Source organism: Meles meles, chromosome 2 (assembly GCF_922984935.1).
Source record: "Meles meles chromosome 2, mMelMel3.1 paternal haplotype, whole genome shotgun sequence".
NCBI classification, from domain to species: Eukaryota; Metazoa; Chordata; class Mammalia; order Carnivora; family Mustelidae; genus Meles; species Meles meles.
In genome coordinates this window covers 134,838,912-134,859,090 of record NC_060067.1, presented here as the reverse complement: position 1 = coordinate 134,859,090, position 20,179 = coordinate 134,838,912, and the positions used below count along the sequence as shown (strand labels likewise).

The 20,179-nt window shown below is 38.2% G+C and overlaps 2 protein-coding genes across 2 annotated transcripts in view; one reads left to right on the top strand and one right to left on the bottom strand.

Annotated features, from left to right (window-relative positions):
• The first annotated feature begins 442 nt into the window (after positions 1-442).
• Positions 443-20,179, top strand: part of NAF1 (nuclear assembly factor 1 ribonucleoprotein) — a 43,519-nt gene continuing 23,782 nt past the window's right edge. Inside the window, exons 1-2 of the mRNA XM_045998557.1 lie at positions 443-928; positions 5,127-5,295. Coding sequence (XP_045854513.1) covers positions 600-928; positions 5,127-5,295 — 498 coding nt within the window. The 5' untranslated portion in view covers positions 443-599. The remainder of the gene's footprint in view (positions 929-5,126; positions 5,296-20,179) is intronic.
• On the bottom strand, positions 8,255-8,716 carry LOC123937594 (mth938 domain-containing protein-like). The gene has a single exon (XM_045998558.1). The coding sequence runs from the start codon at positions 8,710-8,712 to the stop codon at positions 8,287-8,289; it is 426 nt and encodes a 141-aa protein (XP_045854514.1). The 5' UTR covers positions 8,713-8,716; the 3' UTR covers positions 8,255-8,286.

Below are 20,179 nucleotides of genomic sequence, written 5' to 3'. Positions count from 1 at the left end.
ATTACTGCTCTTTTTGAGAATGCTTTGGAGAAACACAAGGAATAGTTGTAGTAATTTTTCCGAGATGAATAGTTTATGTGCTTGCTATCTACCGATTTAACTTTAATGAAGTTTACTAGAAGTGTCTGTTGAAGATTTCTTGGCTCAAATTTCTTACGAAGAGACTCGTGCAATCAGGTAGCTCCCGGGTCTACAAGCCCTGCTTCAAATCTCCGCTTCGAATATAATTGTCTCACATCCAGCAATAGGAATGCCTAGCCACCCCACGACGCCATCCGCAGCTCTGAGAGGTAATGAAGTCGGCGGGTTTAGGGCCGCGCGAGATTTTGTTTCCAAAAGCCCTACCCCCGCCCCCCCACCCCCGGGCTCCCAGTGCGCGCAAGCGCGTACGTCACGTAATACGCTCCCCCGGAAGTGCCGCGGGGTAAGCGGCGGGGGCGTGTCTCCAGGCAGCTCAGCGTGCAGTTACCGGAGAAACGCGGAAAGTGGGGCCCAGGTGTGGTTACAACCCGCGCGGTTGTTCTATCTTTACCCTAGCGAGCTGCGAGCCTGTCTGAGGGCCCTGAACGTGAACCTGACTGGGTCTCTAGAGCGACGCCATGGAAGTAGTGGAGGCCGCCGCCGCTCAGCTGGAAACTCTTAAATTTAATGGCACCGGTTTGGGGGATGGCCAAGGTCAGGCGGTGCAGTCCCCGGGCTCTGTACCTGTCCCAGAGCCACGGCCGTCACTGCAGTCGCATGAGGAGTCCCCCGACACCGGACAGGCCGCGGAGTCTCAGCCTGCGGAGGAGCAGCCGCGTGAATTCGCGCCGCAGTCAAGGCCAGAACCTCCACCCGGAGGGAACTGCGTCACCGCCCCGGGCGCAGCAGAACAGGCGGGGACCCCAGACTCTATAGAGACTTCGGACTCGGATTCAGACTCGGACAGGTCGGGTGCCTGGGGGTCCTAGAGCTATGGGGGGGGGAACCGGGGTCGGGGACTGAGAGGGTGCCCGCGTGGGCCTGGGAGAGAGGAGAGGTAGCTGAAGCTCGCTGCGCACGTGCTGACTAGTAGCTTGGACCGCCCATTCCTCGCCTTTACTCTGCAAATCGCGTTGCGAATCCGAGATTAATAATCAGATCCCTCTTTCCTCAGTTTGGTAGTCTGAAAAGTCGTATGTATAGATCACAGAAACAAACCCTGAGGATGTTGGATTATTTCGATAACCACTCAATTTGACGGGTCTTTTTGTGGTTATAACTTTGAATTTTGTGTCAGATCTTTTTTTTTTTTTTTTTTTTTTTTAAAAGGCAGGTTTAGAGTGTGGCCTTGTTTTTTGATCCAGATGAATTAAGGACCAGTTAAAGGATTTCATACGTTTTCAGTTTGGCTCCTGATAATTTTTGTAGAATCCTTGCAGGGGGCATGTGTTCACGAAATTAGGGAAACATTGTTATTTCGCATTGCTGTATGATCTGGGTAAGTTTTATAGACAGCAACCCCACGCCGTCATGTCTTGAATATGAATCCTATGGAGAGAGAGGACTTAAGATCGTAGGATGTTACTAAATCACACTGAACGTTGTCTACAAGTATTTTGAGTGTTTTACGTGGGTTACTGAGTAGATGAACAAAATATCCCTGCCCTGTATACTAGTGAGAAGGATGAAAAATAAAACTAAATACATCAATGCATAGATTAGAGGTGGTGAAAATTACAGCGAAGGAACAGACAAGGCATGGAGAAAGTAATAGGAGAGCCCAGCAGTGTAAGACTGTGTAGCCATGTTAAAGTTTTAATTCTGTTAGGGAAGCTACTGAATTTTAAGCAGAGAAATGGCATGCTCAGGTTAATATTCTAATAAGTTTTGTTCTGTAGAGAAGGAATTGAACTGGGTTCAAGAGTGAAAGCAGAGAAGCACGAGTGTAACAAGGCTTAGTGTGGAAAGAGTTGGAAAGATGTTGCATGAGTCCATCAGGTGACCATGGTCATCAGGGTTAAGTATTTTGAAGTCACCATAATAGATGGGGTAGTGGGCTTGATAGGGAGGCATCAACTGGGTGGATGACAGTACTGCTTAAGGAAATGGGGAATAACCTATCTGGGATGAGGGCTGGAGACTAACAGGAGTGTTTAATTTGGGCAGTTAATTTGAGATTTCTTTGACAGCTAATTGGAAATAGGATAATGAGTTTAAACGAGAGGACAATTCTAGACTGGAGATGTAAATTTGTACAGATTACAGATAGGATTTACTTTAAGTTCTATGTACTTTTTCAAATTCGTTAAAAGTAGAGGGTAATATAACATACTTACAATAATGAGTAATAAAATAAGTGTAACTCATCACCACACTTAAATGGTTTCCAGTATTTTGCTAACCTTGTTTTATCTAGTATTTCTAACATTTTTTTTTTTTTAAGATTTTATTTATTTCTTTGACAGAGATCACAAGTAGGCAGAGAGGCAGGCAGAAGGCGGGTCGGGGGCGGGGGACTCCCTGCTAAGCAGAAAGCTTGATATAGAGCTTGATCCCAGAATCCTGAGATCATGACCTGAGCCAAAGGCAGAGGCTTAATCCACTGAGCCACCCAGGGCCCCTCTAACATTTCTTTAACCTGAAATTTTTAGTGCAAATCTCAAACTATGTCACCTCTATATGTTCTTTACATTTCTAAGCAATAAAGTACTTGTTACATAACCACCATGTTATTATCAAACGTAGTAAAATTAACCCTAATTTCTTAATACCACCTAATACTCAGCATTCACATTTCTCTGGCTGTCTTTTAACAGTTGGTTTGTTCGAATTGGCATTCAAACGAGATTCTCAAACAGTGCATTTGGATGTTATGTTGATTTAGTCTTTTTTAAGTGAAGGTCATATTTAAAACCAGGGAAACAGGAGAAGATACGCGAGGGTAGAATACCACGGTAGCATAGAGGATGCCAAAATAGGGAAGTTTTTTGGGGAAGGAAGAGGGAATCATGTCAGATGTTGTTGAAAAAGTTAAGATGACAGAAAGATGTCCACTGGACTTGACAACATGGATATTGTTGGTGACTTTGTAAAAGAGCGGTGGTGATGGAAGCCCAGTTTTGGGGTAGAGACTGAATGGGAAATAAAGGAGCAGAGATAGCATATGTTAACAACTCTGTCAGGAAACTTAAAAGAGAGAAACAAAACCATTGCTGGAGGAATTCAGCAGAGGTACTGTAGAATTTGCCAATAGGAATGGCAAAGAGGAAAAGATTCATAATATAGTAATAATAGTAAGGAGTCCGATTGTGAATGGCATGCCCATTTACCCCTGTAGTAGAACAAGATCATACTTGCCAGAACTAGTGCCTTTGTTTCAGGCACTTCATAATCAATCTGAAAAAGACATGTTTTCCACTGAATTATGGATAGTACAAGATAGGTGTAGTAGGCAGTTTGAAAAAAATGCTCTGGGGGATACAGAAAGAAGTAAATCTACTTTTGGTGGATAGAGGATGACTTCAGAGGAGATAATATTTGGGTTAAGCTTATAAAGAGGAATGGAACTTTTATGCCCTAGGGACATTCCAGTCAGAGGAAATAGCATAAGTAGCAGCATGAGATAGTGAAATTAAACGGAATTTGGGATGTTTTCTATGCTTCTGTGCTAGATGTGGCAGAAGATGGGATTGTGAAGATTACGGGGAAGCTGATTGCAAAGGGCTGTGAGATAGCCTTTATCTTGTACACAGTATAGCTTTATGGAGAAAATTTTAAAGCTTTTCTTTGTGTTTAATGTTTTCTTAATAAAAAATGGAAAGAATGGTGCGAACATATAGCCATCACCTTGAGTTAACACTTAATAACATTTTAGAACTAAGTTTCACATATGTATGTTATTGAGCCCTTTTAAAATCATTTATAGATATTATGATACTTTCTCCCTAAATGTTTCAGCATGCATTCTCTAAGAGGACATTCTTTTATGTAATCATAGTTATCACACATAACAAAATTGATAATTCCTTCATATCTAATGTCCAGTCATGGATTTTTTTTTTTTAAAGTAAGTGTGTAAACTGATTAGGATGGAAGGTCATGAGAGGGTGAAGGAAGGTAACAGCAGTAGGAGGAAGGGATGGTTGTTGTGGGAAGAGACTACGAGTATTGACTTCTGTTATACAATTATTACTGAAAAGTAGGTGAGAAATAAGGATTCCTCCCTAAATAGGGTCATAATAACAGTGGAAATGGGATTGAGAAATGGAATAGGAGTGATGTTTGTTTGCCATTTGAAGGTAGGATTTTATCATTGACTGTGAGGCAGCATTGGCTCAAAATGATTTCAGGTTTTTTACCTATAGTGACAGGATTGAAGACTAAGCAATGAAATAAAATAGAGGCAGGACAGAAGTGGGTTCAGTAAAGAGAATATTTTCTTTTATTAAACTTGTTCCTAGAATGAGGTAAGTGTAGGTTATTCATACAGAGGTGGCCAGTATGCGTCTGGAGATTAGGGTGGAGCTTAGAGTTATCAATATCAAGGCTGATGATTTAGGAGTTACCTATACATGGTTGATGATTGAAATGATTTGAGTGAATGATGTTATCCATGGGAAGAGGATAGAGAGAAGAGAAAATGCGGGTGGGACTTTTAAAAACAGCACATAAAATGGGCTGAGGGAGAAAGCCAGCAAGCAAAATTTAAACTAAGAGGATTACTGGTAACAATTGCTGTGAAGCCAAGGGCTAAGGGAATTTTTAGAGTTGAGTGGTCAACATGGTCGGTAACTTTCATGAGTTTCCAGGTTGTATGAAGACAGAACATTTTATTGGCAATTAAGTGATCTCGTTCATTGATCACTAATAAGAAAGGTGTTTTGGCAGAGCTCTCTTTTGTCAGTCATTTGTCATGTGCTTAACTATATTAAGACAAACGTGTGATGTATAAGACTTAAAATAATAGGATTTGGGTTATAGCAGGAGTTTTGAAAATACTATCAATGGATTAAACACTACTTTCCAAATATTAGAGTCAACTTCTAAATGCTAGCTTTTGAATTATATCAGCAACAATAACTACATATATACTTCCTAGTTGAAAAATTATAATTTAATACCTCAGTAATAATGCTACTAAGTTTTTGACTTTTTCTTCCCTACAGTGAAACAGATTCAGATAGTTCAAGCTCCTCCTCATCCTCATCATCTTCCTCATCATCTTCCTCTTGTATATCACTTCCTCCACTGCTGTCAGATGGAGAAGATGATTTACAAACTGAGAAGGAAAATAAGAATTTTCCTCTTAAAACAAAAGATGAGTTACTCCTTAATGTAAGTACTTAGATTTGTTATTAAACCTAATTTGAATATTACAAAATATATGTTATGTTACTAATATTGATGTAATTTGGCCTGTATCTGGTCTGTAAATTTGAAGATTTCTCAGCTCAGCCTCTTATTGGGCATACTTTTTCTATGCTTTGTTTTATTTGTTTTTTTTTTTTGTTTGTTTGTTTGTTTTTAATAAAAGAGAAGATTGATCTGGTTGGTAAGGTTTCTAGGGTTGCTTCTAACTCTAATATTTGATAATTGTTCTTGAGGGACGTCAACTTTAGCTTGCTATTTTTTAGTTTTTATCTTTGCTACAAAGATTTCTTACGTAGATTTACAACCTTGGTTTTTTTTGGTTGGTTTGTTTGTTTGTAGGTTTTTTTTGGTCCACAAGTCAGAAAATTTTGCTCAGTAGTAATTGAAATCTTTTTAATTGATTGTGTTTAAGGGAAATAGGAAGTAAAATTAGATGGGTTGAGTTTCTTAGGACTCTTATTAATTTGAAGTTTTGGGAGCATTTTTGTTGCAGATGGAGAAAACTCTTTCATTATAGAATAGTATTTATTGGCACTTGATAGGGTTGGTTTGTAAAGTTGACTCTTACATGGTTATTTCCTCCTCTTATCCTAGAAGAAGGATGGTAGTGATTTGGTTGAAAAAGATGAGATTTGGTTGAAATCTCATGATCCAAGGGAAACTTCTCAGGATTTCAGAATATAGGTTGGATTGCCACATGTTTATTCTCCCTACACCCACATGTACTTTAGTTACTACTAATGCTTTTTAAAAATTTAATGATCACGAATTACATCTATTATGTAATGTTTAAATCAATGAAACAGTTTAATGCAAGGTTTGAAAACATTTTAAAAACCTTGAGCAAATTGGGCACCTTTTCGTGCCTGGATTCTACCAATATTATTTCTTCTTTACTTGTAATGAGAATTTTCCTATCTCACTCACACTTTATGTATTGAAAACCCCACTTTATGTATTGAAAACCCTTTAATTTTACGCAGCTTCATCAGTGGTTCTTGTTTTCATACTACAGACATTGCTGTCCCTTGCTAGTCTTTTTATACAAAGGCTTTCCCAACTTTTGAATTATTGGGAGACTTCTTTGGTCTTTCTCTTGTATCTTGGTCACCTTTCTACTTAAGTTTTCTCAGACTACAAAAATCAACAAATACAGGACCACAGTACTTTTTATATGTATCATTTTCTTATTTATCTTACTTGACTTGGAATTCTTACCTTTTGAATCTCTTGAAATTTAATGCAAAATATTAGTCTATATGTTTAAGTATTTTTCTTGGTAGAGTGATCATATTTTCCTCAGAAAACTAAAAGGGTCATTGTTCACGCAGAGGCCGGAACCACATTCTGGAGGGCTGAGTTTATATCTGATCTTTGTAGTTCCCATAGTGTCTAGTAGAATGCTTGACAGATAATAGGTTGTCAGTCAACAGTGATATATGATCATAGAAGGAGTGAGAGAACAACAGGCATCTTACGTTCCTTTATTCTTAAATTGTTATAGCACACTGGCCATATACTAGGTGCTGTAAACTAGACCCTCAAGTTTCTACTCTCGTAGTGCCTGATGCAGAGAGGCAGACAGTAAATAAACTAAAGACAGATATAATTTTGGAAGTGCTTTTGAATTGTGAGAGTGTATTGGGCTTATATCAGAAAATTAAATTTTTGCTGGAAAGGTATGTTAGCTTTTGAAACTTGAACAGTGGGCCAATCTGTTCCTTTTGTGCCAGTTGCCAGGGATGGAAGAAACAATTATAGTCTCTGTTTTTCAACTTTGGATTTTTTTTTTTTTTAAGATTTTATTTATTTATCTGACAGAGAGGGAGAGATCACAAGTAGGCAGAGAGGCAGACAGAGAGAGAGGGGGAAGCAGGCTCCCCGCTGAGCAGAGAGCCCAATGCGGGGCTCAACCCCAGGACCCTGAGACCATGACCTGAGCCGAAGGCAGAGGCTTAACCCACTGAGCCACCCAGGCGCCCTAATTCTTGAGTAGCTGTTCACTTTATTTTATATTTACATAATTAGGAAGTCAGTTACTGGAAGTTCCTAGTCCTTTAGACCACTGCTACTAGAGTTAGGTAGAGGAATGAGTTTCCTGGATTGCCATAAATCTTTGACTTGAAGTTATAAAAGAGTGTGTTAGGATTCCTTCAGGATTTAAGGGAAGAGAATAACTTGGCCCTGAAGACCAAGATGATAAGGCTACATGTATTCAGTATCTTTAGGACTCTGCTGCTTTCTTGCTCAGTAGGTTTTTCTCCAGGGGGCTGGCAGTTTGGCTATGATATTCCTGTATGAAATTCACAGGAAGGACTTGTGCTGGTTTATCTGGGGCCTGGTACACAGTCCTGAACACATCATTGAGGCTAGTGGAATGTGTCTTGGGCATGAGTCACATAGTCACTTTTGTTTGTGTGGGAGAGTATGTAGGAAAGTGAGTACTTTAGAGACAGCACATGGGCAAGTGTGAGGGCGGGAACATGTAAAAGCCAGTTGACAGAAAGGGAGTGTGAATGTGTGTGTATTTTGAGGAGCATGAGGGTTGGGTGGGTGATACCAACCCCATGCAAACCCCAATGCAAACCACAAAGGAATGGCTTCTCTATAACAGGAAAGGAAGTCTTCTGTCCATTTCAGAAAGGGATGCTGTTTAGTCAGTAATAATAGTAATCCTGTGTAGAGTGTAAAAGGGAAATACTTGAAGGGTTATCACATGTGTCTTATGTTGGGCTCTTGTGGTTGCAAGCAATGAAGACTCTCCACTTACCTCAAGAGAAAGAGGATGCATTGTAAACTTACTTGGATAAGAAACCATGGGGAATTAGGGTAGCTAGTGAGGACAGTCAGGCTGTTTCTTTTATGTGCCTTCTGAATAGGGTCATGGTTTTCTTTTTTTTTTTTTTTTTTTTTTTTTAAGGCACTTTTGCTTAGTGATTTATTCTTAAGGCTCCATCAGCATGTGGAATGGAAGACCCCTCCCACTCTGATGCCTTGAGCAGCCAAGGCATTATACTCCTTCACTGCCTGCTCTGTCTGGAGGACCCGCACATCAATGCCTTGTTTCTCGAGGTACTCCACAGTTGATGGCGGCACCTTTAAGGCCTCGCTCATTCCTCGGCCAATCACAAGGGTCTGCACACCCTTCTTGACAACTTCCTCCACATCTGCAGGCTGCACACCAGGAGAATGCTCAGTTCCTGTTTCTCTCCAATCCCAAGCCCGACTTCCCCCTGGCCACACTTTGCAGTCCTTATAGGTTTTAGTAGAGCCTTGTACTTTCATTTGCCCCCATGATAGGGAAGCAATTTCAGGGGAGGACATAAGGAACTGAACAGAACTCCAACGTCCTCTCTTCAGGAGAATTGCGATCCCAAGCATCTCCGCGCTTTACCTCTCACCTTGGTTCCCTCGGGCCCTCTCGCTCGGGTCATGGTTTTCTGAGTGTCATTTTATTCTTTCTTTACTCGCTGACTTCTGTTTAACTGTAGATTAATCTTTTAAATTCTAGCTTGCATGTAGATTGCTGTGACCCTGGCTGTAAACAAAGTGTCTTCTACTTTGATCGTCCCCTTAAGCCAACCAGTTAGTGCTATATTTCTTTGCTGACTGTTGGGACAATCCTTTTACTTAGTAGATTAGATTTTGTGTGTGTTTTTTGTTTTTGTTTTGTCTGTTATTTGAAAATGACAATCCACTTTTCTTGGGAACTGTCCCCTCTTGTTAAAATCAGCTCTAGCCAGTGTCAAATGTACTGTTTTGTTGAGGTCACACTGGTGTATCCTCCTAGCAGGGATTGTGCTTGGAGCTGTTTGATCTATATATTCTATTTAATTTTCTAATGAAATGCTGAGGAAAATTAGTGAAACATTGTATCCATGTTGTCTTTGCAAAAGGTATGCATAAATTAAAATGGCACAAGCAGTTCTATCAATTTCAGAGTTTGTGCTGGTTCTTTAGAGATGTCTGGAACATAGGCATGTCCAGTTTAACCTAGTTTTATGTCCCAGCTCTTTATAAAGTGTCTCATATTCTGGGCTGTTTCCTATTGCTGTTCAGGTGTGCTGAGCTTAATTTTTTACCTCCAGTTAGTCTGTTTGTCAAGCAGGAATATCCCGCCTCCCCTGAATCTAGCTTTTCAATCTTTCACATTGTTGGAAAGTTAGCTTCTGGTGATCTAACTACTAACTATTGCAGATCTTTAACGGTAAGTATATGGGAGCCGCAGTGAAGTAATCTCAAGATTGTTCTTTTAGAATTTAACCTTAGAGAGTTGCAGTGGTTCCTTAGGATGACAAGATATGTTATATCTTGATTTAGAAAAAGGGGTGAGGAGAAGAGAAAAAAAAGGGAATGGTTTGCTATAGAGGCATTGAAAAGGAGAGTAGTCTTAGTTGGCTCTTTTTATAATGTCACAGTTATGTAATACATGCTGTTAAATTTAACCAAGTGGAATTATTCTTTTGATCATAAACTCCTCTTTAATGCTGAGATTTATATATAACCTACTCAGTAAATGTAAAGTAGCATATGTATTACAGCCTTGAAACCACATAGGGTTTTTTCATTGTTTCAGTGAATTGGAAAATCAGGTCCTTTTTGAGAAATTTTCTCAGCAATTTATGCCTGAAGTGTTTATTGAAATAAATCAGGTGTAATAAAAAATCTAGAACAATAAAAACGTTAATGGAATTGTGACATTTCAGAACCTTAATCAGAAATGAATTTTATAAATTAATACCTAATTATTTTCTATCCTGAAAACCTGAAAGGTTTTTCATAACATTTAAAAGCTGTGGCTGTGGTGCTTATGGGGATAAAAAATGGATAATACTGCAGTAGGCATATTAATGTGTATTTATACACATAGCATGACTAAGAAAAAATATAAGGCTTGTAGGCTGTTCTTGGTACCTTCATAATTTGGAGACTGCCTATATTATAAAAGAAATGCATTTTGTAATTATAATTAGGTTGAGTACACTATATTTTCTTCCTAATTTTGGCAATGCAGACCCATATCATAAAACATCTAACTTGAGGATATGGAAATACCTGGGCCACCTGAAGTGGTCAGAAGTTACAACGGATTCTTTCATACTTTTTTATCTCCCCACTGTCCATGAAATTACAATGTACCATGGTCTTCACTTAATAATCATTGACTAAATATGTTGTTTCTAAGGCCTAGTACAAGTTTAGCCCTAAGTGCAGGCCTCTTTCAACTTCAGCATTTTATGACTCTAAGTGTATTTGAAATTACTACATCATATCATAGAATACTGATGACACTTTTTTTTTTTTTTTTTTTTTTTAATTTATTTGTCAGAGAGAGAGAGAGTGAGAGTGAGCACTGGCACAGTGGCAGGCAGAGACAGAGAGAGAAGCAGGCTCCCCACCAAGCACGGAGCCCGATGTGGGACTCGATCCCAGGACGCTGGGATCATGACCTGAGCCGAAGGCAGCCACTTAACCAACTGAGCTACCCAGGCGTCGCACTGATGACACTTTTTAACATTCTTTTCAAAATGTCATATTTAAGACATTATGGCTTACATACTTGAGAGGAGATATTTTTAAATTAATAGTTGGTGATCTTTAAAAATAGTGCTCAGATTTTTAAAAAAAATTCGAATTTTGTGCTTCATTAAACAAAATTATTTTAGTAAAGCTTATAGCAGACAGAAATCCCTTACATTTCAGATAGTGTTTTATTTTTATTTATAATTTTAAAAGATGTTATTTATTTATTTATTTGACAGAGATCACAAGTAGGCAGAGAGGCAGGCAGAGAGAGACAGGAGGAAGCAGGCTCCCAGCTGAGCAGAGAGCCCGATGCAGGACTCGATTCCAGGATCCTGGGATTATGACCTGAGCTGAAGGCAGAGGCTTAACCCACTGAGCCAGCCAGGCGCCCTAGTGTTTTATTTAGTAAAGTAAGCATGTATGTTCTGTGTGTGTGTGTGTGCATATACCATACATATGTATACACCTAAGCATTCCATTTATTAGATTCCTCCATTCCTCAGTAGATTTTAATAAGTTCTGTTTGCTTTAGAGGTTAAAGACAAATGTCTGTTAAAAGGAAATCTGGCTAGAGAGTGAGCATACACATTTGCTAATAGCAAAGTAATACCAGAAAGTTAATGATTGAATGCAAGATGAATGGTACTGGACTTTAAAAGTTGTGGGATTGAGTGGAAGAGGAGATAATTTGCAGTCCAAGGGTCAAGGAAGTTATCCTAGATTGCAAGATGGATAGGATAGGTATGGAAAGGTGACAAGTGAAGAGAATATGAACTTTCCCACTGATTAGCTAGAGTCTGTTGCATGACAGTTGTATTCATAGTGTTGGTTACATAGTAGGGGCTCAGGGAGAGTTTCTTTGTTCATACATCATCCATACACCTGATGTTGTCACTTCTAAAATTTGGAACTAATAATTGTTAACATTTTACAGTTACTTGGCAGTGCTTTTATCTTTGTGATAAAGAAAGTCACTGTCTTGGATTTGATGAAATATGGACTTCTCAGTTAACATAAAAAATAATGCTTAGTATTATATCATGGAAGGTTTTTTCTTATTGCAATGGATTATAATTTTTCTGTGAGTCACCTTTTAAAGACATTCTTGTAAACTTTGTTTCTGATAGTAGCTTTAGAGAAAAACAGGGTAAGAACATAGTATTTATTAAAAAAAATGCAAAGACACTGCAAAGAAGTATTCATTTTTATTTTTTAGGTGAAAATATTTAATGGGCTAGTTTCAATCTTAAATTTAGTGTCATACACCTTAGTATAATTAATAAGGGCAATTAATGTGTATTGAGGTCCATGGAACATTATAAAAGTACTTTTGGATTGTTAAGTTGATGAAGTAGACCAAATGTTATATGTGGTCCTAGTTACCACACAGTGTACAGATCTAATCCATTCTTTTTTCCAATATGTTTTACCAGCTATAGGGGAAAAAAAAAAAGTTTCCAATCATGGCTCTCAATACTCCAGGGATTGGATCCTTCTTTCCAACCATATCTGAAAAGTGAAGGCTCACCTAATAGGATCAGGTAATTGGCTGCCACATGCATGTCCTCTATTCTTGGGTAATGTAAGGAAAGTGGTCAGATAATTTTATTCCACTTTCCTCACTTTTAAAAAATTTCCCCAGTCTGGCACCAGAAAGGGTTAGTTGCCATTTGGAATGTTCGATTCCTTTCCCATTACCCCCTGCTGCCCTTTTTGTAGATTTTTTTTTAAAATATTTTATTTATTTGACAGAGATCACAAGCAGGCAAAGAGGCAGGCAGAGAAAGAGAGAGGAGGAAGGAGGCTCCCTGCCGAGCCTGATGTGGGGCTTGATCCCAAGACCCTGGGATCATGACCTAAGCCGAAGGCAGAGGCCCAACCCACTGAGCCACCCAGGAGCCCCTCCCCCCACCGTAGATTTGTGAGTGAAAACCCAAATCAAAGTTCTTTACATAATTTTGCCTCAGGAAATCATAAACTATTGATTTTTTTTCTTGCCAGTAATAAGTCTTTAAAGAGCTAGGAAATGCAAGGTCATTGTAATGTACAAATGTCATCTTTTCAGAGGGCCATTTTTGACCCATTAACTCCTTCCATTTTTGCACTGGAAGTCGTGGCATCCATTTTTTAACTAGTGTGTCTACAGTTTAATTTTTTAATAGGGAAGGTTTTTAATATATGGTACTCGTGTGAATGTTTTGCCTAACTGAACGACCTTGTAGGCCATACAGATGTTCAGGAATCAGAATATAATATTCTTGTAATACAATAATTGGTCTTTCATGGATATCTCAAAAGTATAGGTAGGACTGTGCATTTCTTATTTTTTTTTTTTAAAGATTTTATTTATTTATTTGACAGAGAGAGATCATAAGTACGCAGAGAGAGAGAGAGAGGGAAGCAGGCTCCCTGCCGAGCAGAGAGCCTGATGTGGGACTTGATCCCAGGACCCTGAGATCATGACCTGAGCCGAAGGTAGCGGCTTAAACCACTGAGCCACCCAGGCGCCCGGACTGTGCATTTCTTTAATGCCATAGTTAGGGGTATCTATTATCCAGACTTACCGTAATCGTGTTTGAGGCTGGTACATAATTTCCTATCTTAATGTGCTGTCTTTTTTATTACACGCAGTTAAACATTTTAAAAATTGCATTAGACATTTGCATGAAATATTCAGAACTTTTGCTCAGTTTTCTCCCTGTTTAGAGATAAGAAAACTGACTTCCAGAAAGAAAGTGATTTGCCCGAGGTAGTATTTGAGTAGGGGCAAGCAGATTGCAGTCTGCTGTATTTTTAGTACTTGCGTAGACATGTGTACATAGCAGCATTAGAATTTGAATTTGATCATTTGAACTTCCTTGATTTTTTGCTTTCTGAATAATGTAGTATATTTTGTCATGGTGATAGATGATTGTATCATAATGTAAGATTTCTTAAATTGCATGATTGGACCATATTGTCTTTTAATAGAACCTTTGACTTAGAACTGTAGGTTGTAGGAAATACGTGATTTAATTTCTTTAGTATGGTGTATTTTAGTAGTTTATTGCCAAATGGTATTATGTATCTGGGGATTTTTATTTCCATGTGGTTTTCTGCTAAAGAAGAGAATGAAGTATTTTTCTTCCTTTCCTTGCCTATTCTTTGTTATTACATATAACATTTGTTTTGAGTCAGTAAGCATAGTATTAACTTTATTTAAATGATAGCATGGATATTTTTCTCTAGTTGTATATACTCCACACCCAAGATAGGTTTTAGTTTCTTTTTAATTTGGGTGAAGTAACAGTGGTAAAAATAGAGATTTATCACAAATCTTCATTTCCCAGGTTAAGTTTTCAGGTTATCATTAAGATTTCAAAGGACTGTGGTGTATCATGTTATAATGTGGCCTTAAAATTATATTTGTATTAATGGCTGAAAATAGAGTGGTGCTATTAATATCTGGGTGTATGTTTTATAATGGAGGGCTTTTTGGATGCATGAGAATGTAAAGCAGCGCTGTTCAATAGAGTTTCCTGCAATGGTGGAAATGTTCTATGTCCACACTGTGTTACTACTGTAGCAGTTGAGCATTTGAAAAGTGGCTAATCTAACCAAACACTGCCTTTTAAATTTTACTTAATTTTAGTTAATGAAATTTAAGTAATCAAATGTAGTGTCTGGTATTGGATAAGCAGAATAGAAGGGGCCTTTCTTAACCACCATCCATCTTTCCATGAGGGTTGTTGGGTAATCCAGGCTCATACTTTAATCTTCCTTACCTGCAGTAAATAGCCTTCTTGTCTTTTATTTTCAGGAAAGTTGGGATTTTGCTTATATGACAGAGAAGGTCTTTATCCCAGGTTTCCCTCATCACCTCTACCTTCAGTTTTTTAGTTTGTCAGAGTGCCTTTTACTTCTAATTCTTTATATTCTGTGTGTCCCATCAAGAGTGGTAATGTCCTTCAATATGTTTTCTGGGTATTCGTTTTTTCCTTATTGGAGTTTGTATGTTTTTCCTCTTTGCTGTGATCCTTTCCTTACTCATGGAAAAGTAAAGTGTTAGATTTTTATTCCTTGAAAGAGAGTATGCAACTGAGCAGATTTATTCATTACCTTACTGGGAACAGCTGCCAAACGGCTGCCATGTTATCAGAGAGCCAGTTGTTAATCTAATAATTGTAATAATGTTTGCTGCTGCAAACCTGAGGTATCTGTGCATTAGTCTTGGACAATGAAGCTTCCTTAGAAGCCTGCCTTTTTAACTTAAATTCCTTGAGGATTCTCTTCAATTCTGGAAATTATATTTTCATTATCTGATTTTGTTCCAGTTGAAAAAGACTGTGATTGCTTCTGAGAATTCTGTTTAACTCAGACTAATAAGTCATTTCATTTAATAAATATATCTTAACTACTGCGTGCTAGTCATTGTTGTGGGTGTTGTGCAAATGAGCAAGTCTGACCAAGTTCTGCTTGTTGTTGAATTTATTGTCTAGTTAGGGAAATGGACTTTAGGCAAGAAAACACATGGGATGTTAGACAGTGATGTGTTTACAAAAAAGAAAGCAAGATAATTTAATAAAGAGTAACTAGGCTTGGTGGAGGTGTAGTACTTCAGATTTCACAGTTAGGGAAGAGAAAGTAACCTTGACATCCAAATACTAACCAAGATCATATACTGACATGGTAGTCCAAGGAACTTTCCCTTTTATACCTTCTAAAGTTCTGCCTTTTCAACCCTGACAAAAATCTTTATGGAAAGCATGCTTGCTTAAATGGGACAAATATATCTCTTCTTGATCCAGCCCCCAAAATGTCTGCCATTTTCAAAGCAAATATGCTGCTTGACATAACTGCACTTTCAGAGGTAAATTCCATAATAGGCTTTTGATCTGGAATTGTACTAGGCTGATTTCATTTATTTCTTATAAGTTTTATGTATAATATTTAGTTCTTTGTGTACCTTTTATATTCTGCAGAGTATTTGGGATGGAGATTTAATGCACACTACTCTTACGGAGTAGATCTTTTACTATCAAGAGGCCGTTTAATGCCTTCATTGGTCTTTTTTTAGGAATGCTCAGAAATGTGTATATACATTACAGTGTTATAGGGTGGGATCACTGAACTAGGATTGGAGGTATGGTGGTGATCACAGATGTATCTCTCTGTTTCTTCTCTAAGTTTAGTTGTGTATGAGACGGAGGTCTTCCCCATTTGTAGGCAGTTTTGTCCTGTTAATACATAGGTTGGAAACAGGATAACAGGATTTAAGGAATCCTGACAGACTCTGCTTTTGACCACAAAAGTGGGTCTCTATGTCTCTACAAATATTCTGGCTTTGTATATCTTCCCCTGTCTTCCTCATTGCTAGATGTGTCTTATAGACATCCTTTGGGGAGGAGAAGATCAGGATTTCATCAGACCCTGGAGCTGACCTGTTTTGCTTGTGGTAAATTATGTAATATTGATCTCAAAAGATGGTGAAAAGGCATTAGATGAAATCCAACAGTCTGATTTTAAAAAACACAAACAGGAACACAAGTAGGAATAGAAGGTCACTTTTTAAACCTTTTAAAAAAAATTTCAATTAAGAAACATTGTTATGCTTAACTTTTGAAACTTTTCTAATAAGTAGTCATACATCATGCTCACTATCATTACAGTTTCTTGACACTTGATATTCTGGACATACCAGCCGATACTATTTGAAAAGTGAAAAATATAATATTGAAAAAGAAGAGGAGGACTTGTTTTTTTTTTGGAATTACAGAAGAAGATCATTAGATATAAGTTTCAGCATGATGCTTTCTTGTGTTCAAATGATACCGTGTAAAGGATGCATTTATAATAGCAATAAAAGATATTAAATAATTACAAATTTATAATAGCAAATAAGGTATGAGATGGCTTCAAATAAATCTAAGAATTATTTAGGACCTAAGATAGTCTAATTAAGTGTAATTTTAGTCAATACTAACAAGACTAATATGATATGACAAAATGGTTTTAAAGTTTGTCTAGTGAAGTAAACATGAGAATAGTTAGAAAAATTCCATGGGGAAAAATATGGATGGGATGCATAGAGGAACTACCTTATTCCCAAATATTAAACCTGTAACTAAGGGCACAGTTGTTGAAAGAGTATAGTACTGACACTGAAATAGATTAGTAGAACTGAATGGAGATTTCAGTAAAAAACCCAAATATATAAGTACATTTAGTATGTGTTAAAGTTTATTTTTCTTATCAGTAAAGGAAAAGATGGCTTATTCTGTAATGTGGGAATAATTGGCCAGTAATATGGATAAAGAAGATAAAGCCCATCTGTGTCTTGCTTTTATGCAAGAATAAAATTACGAATGGTCCAAATATGCAAATATTAAAAATGAAATTGGAGAAGCAGTGAAAATAGAGTGAATTCAAAAAGTGATTTTGGGGGCGCCTGGGTGGCTCAGTGGATTAAGCCGCTGCCTTCGGCTCAGGTCATGATCTCAGGGTCCTGGGATCGAGCCCCGCGTCGGGCTCTCTGCTCTGCAGGGAGCCTGCTTCCTCCTCTCTCTCTGCCTGCCTCTCTGCCTACTTGTGATCTCTCTCTCTGTCAAGTAAATAAATGAAATCTTTAAAAAAATATATATATATTAAAAAAAAAAGTGATTTTGGAATAGGGAAGGTCTTTCTCTCTGTGACATAAGTCTCAAAAGCCCCCCCCCCCAAAAAATCTTGATATATTTGACTCTATAAAAATTAAAATGCTGAAGTTCATTAAGCAACTTAAATACTAAAAACCATTCTGGGAGGAAAGGGAGTGGATATTTTCTTCATATTTGATAAAGGTCAAATGTTCTTTAACCCAAAGTTCCCTTATAAAATATTAATAGAAGGATAAGCCCTCTTAAAGAAAAATATATAAAATATACAAACAATTCATAAACACATTTGGATAGCCAGGAAACATGCAAGGCTGCATAGTCTTCATGATTAAAAAGAAATTAAAATAAAAGAAAGATGCTGTTTTGTATCATAGACCTGTCACACTGGCAAAGGTTTACAGTTTACTTCTCAGTGATGGTGAGAATGTGAGAAAATCTCATTTGTGGAATTATTAATTGACAACATTTTTGAAAAGAAACTTGTCATTATCTGTCAAAATTAAGAATATTTGTATCGGGGTGCCTGGGTGGCTCAGTGGGTTAAAGCCTCTGCCTTTGGCTCGGGTCATGATCCCAGGGTCCTGGGATCGAGCCCCGCATCGGGCTCTCTGCTTCGCTGGGAGCCTGATTCCTCCTCTCTCTCTGCCTGCCTCTCTGCCTAGTTGTGATTTCTCTCTGTCAAATAAATAAAATATTTAAAAAAAAGAATATTTGTATCTTTGGATCTAGGAGTTCCACTTACAGGGATTCACAGAAGTTACATGAAGATGTATGTGAAGGATAGTTCTTTTTATCCTTGTGTGTAATGATGAAAATTAAAAAGAGGCAGATGTTTTATCAGGTGACTGGTGTTAACAGTCTATACAGTGATATGCTGTAAGAAAGTTTAAAAAATTAGATGTTTATGTTTTGGTGTAGAAAGATGTACAAAATATAAGTGAAAAGGGTAGCTTGCATTATAATGTGGATATAAATAAAACATTTTACCATGAGAAATGTAAAGTTTAGGGGCGCCTGGCTGGCTCAGTCCTTTAGCTTCTGCCTTTGGCTCGGGTTATGATCCTAGGGTCCTGGAATTAAGCCCTGCATTGGGCTCCCTGCTCAGCAGGGAGCCTGCTTCTCTCTCTCCCTCTGCAGCTCCCCCTGCTTGTGTTCCCTCTCTCGCTAGGTCTCTCTCTCTCTCAAGTAAATAAAATCTTTTTTTTTTTTTTTTTAAAGATTTTATTTATTTATTTCACAGAGAGAAATCACAAGAGAGGCAGGCAGAGAGAGAGGAAGGGAAGCAGGCTCTCCGCTGAGCAGAGAGCCCGATGTGGGACTCGATCCCAGGACCCTGAGATCATGACCTGAGCCGAAGGCAGCGGCTTAACCCACTGAGCCACCCAGGCGCCCAGTAAATAAAATCTTTAAAAAAAAAAGAAATGTAAAGTTTATATCTGCATGGTAAATATATTTGAAAGATAAACTGTTTACAGCTCTCTGTGGAGAGGTATTGCTTCGTGAGTATTCAGAATGGTTTGGTAGATATCTATCTAAATTCAGGGGACCGGTTGAAATAGAGTCCCCCAAATCCTCCACCATCTTTTCCATTTCCACAACTTTTTCTAATATAGTTTAAAGCCTGAGTGTGATACCCCCAGCTTTGGTTTTCTTGTTCAACATTCCCCTGGAATGTTGGGAGGTTGAAAGTAATAAGATAGGGGAATTTTTTGCTTATTACTCTGAGTTCTTCTGTACTACTAATTTTTTTCCCTTTTTAAAAATCAGGAGCATGTATTATTATATTTTAATGTTAAATCCAAACAGTATTGGGGTTGGGGCGCCTGGGTGGCTCAGTGGGTTAAGTCTCTGCCTTCCGCTCAGGTCATGATCTCAGGGTCCTGGGACTGAGCCCTGCATCGGGCTCTCTGCTCAGCAGGGAGCCTGCTTCCCCCCCTCTCTTTGCCTGCCTCTCTGCCTACTTGTGATTTTTCTCTCTGTCAAAAATAAATAAATAAAATCTTAAAAAAAACAAACAAACAGTATCAGGGTTTAGATCTATACCAAAACATAATTATATTGCATGGACCTTTATTCCTCTTAATAGAAAATATAAAACAGGAGCTTTTCATTCTGTGGCCAAGTAGCATTTATTTATTTGAGAGTAACATTGATTTTGCGTTCTAAGTGTTAATGGTATTTGGTTTACCCTCCTCTTCAGTTCAGAGGTTTCCCAAAAGATCTAATGACACTTTCTCTTTGGAGACTTCCTTTTCCTTTGTTCTATGTACATGATCCTGACTATTTAACCAGTGAGCTTAATCACAGTCCAAAGGTACGAGAAGTTTTTGCTCTGGATTTAACTGTAATTTGGTTGGTCAGTGGGGAGATTTCAGATTTTATTACTATACTTTTGCGTTAGAAAATGCCATTCGCTACTTCTGAGAGCTGTCTCCCCCAGAAGCAGAAGACAGTGTGATTTGTTCTCTAAAATGTCATGAAAACTGTCCTGTCTGCAGTCTCCCAACATTAGAGTTCTCAATTCTTGTATTTAACTGAAAGTGGGGTTTTGCTGGGGAAACTCAATGGCACACGGAAATCTGGAAGAACACAGCTTTATTTTCACTGGTGGGCTCAGTGGGATCGTTCCCCAAAGACTGAGCACCCGGCAGGTTAGAGGTGAGTTTTTATGGTGATGGGGGATGGTA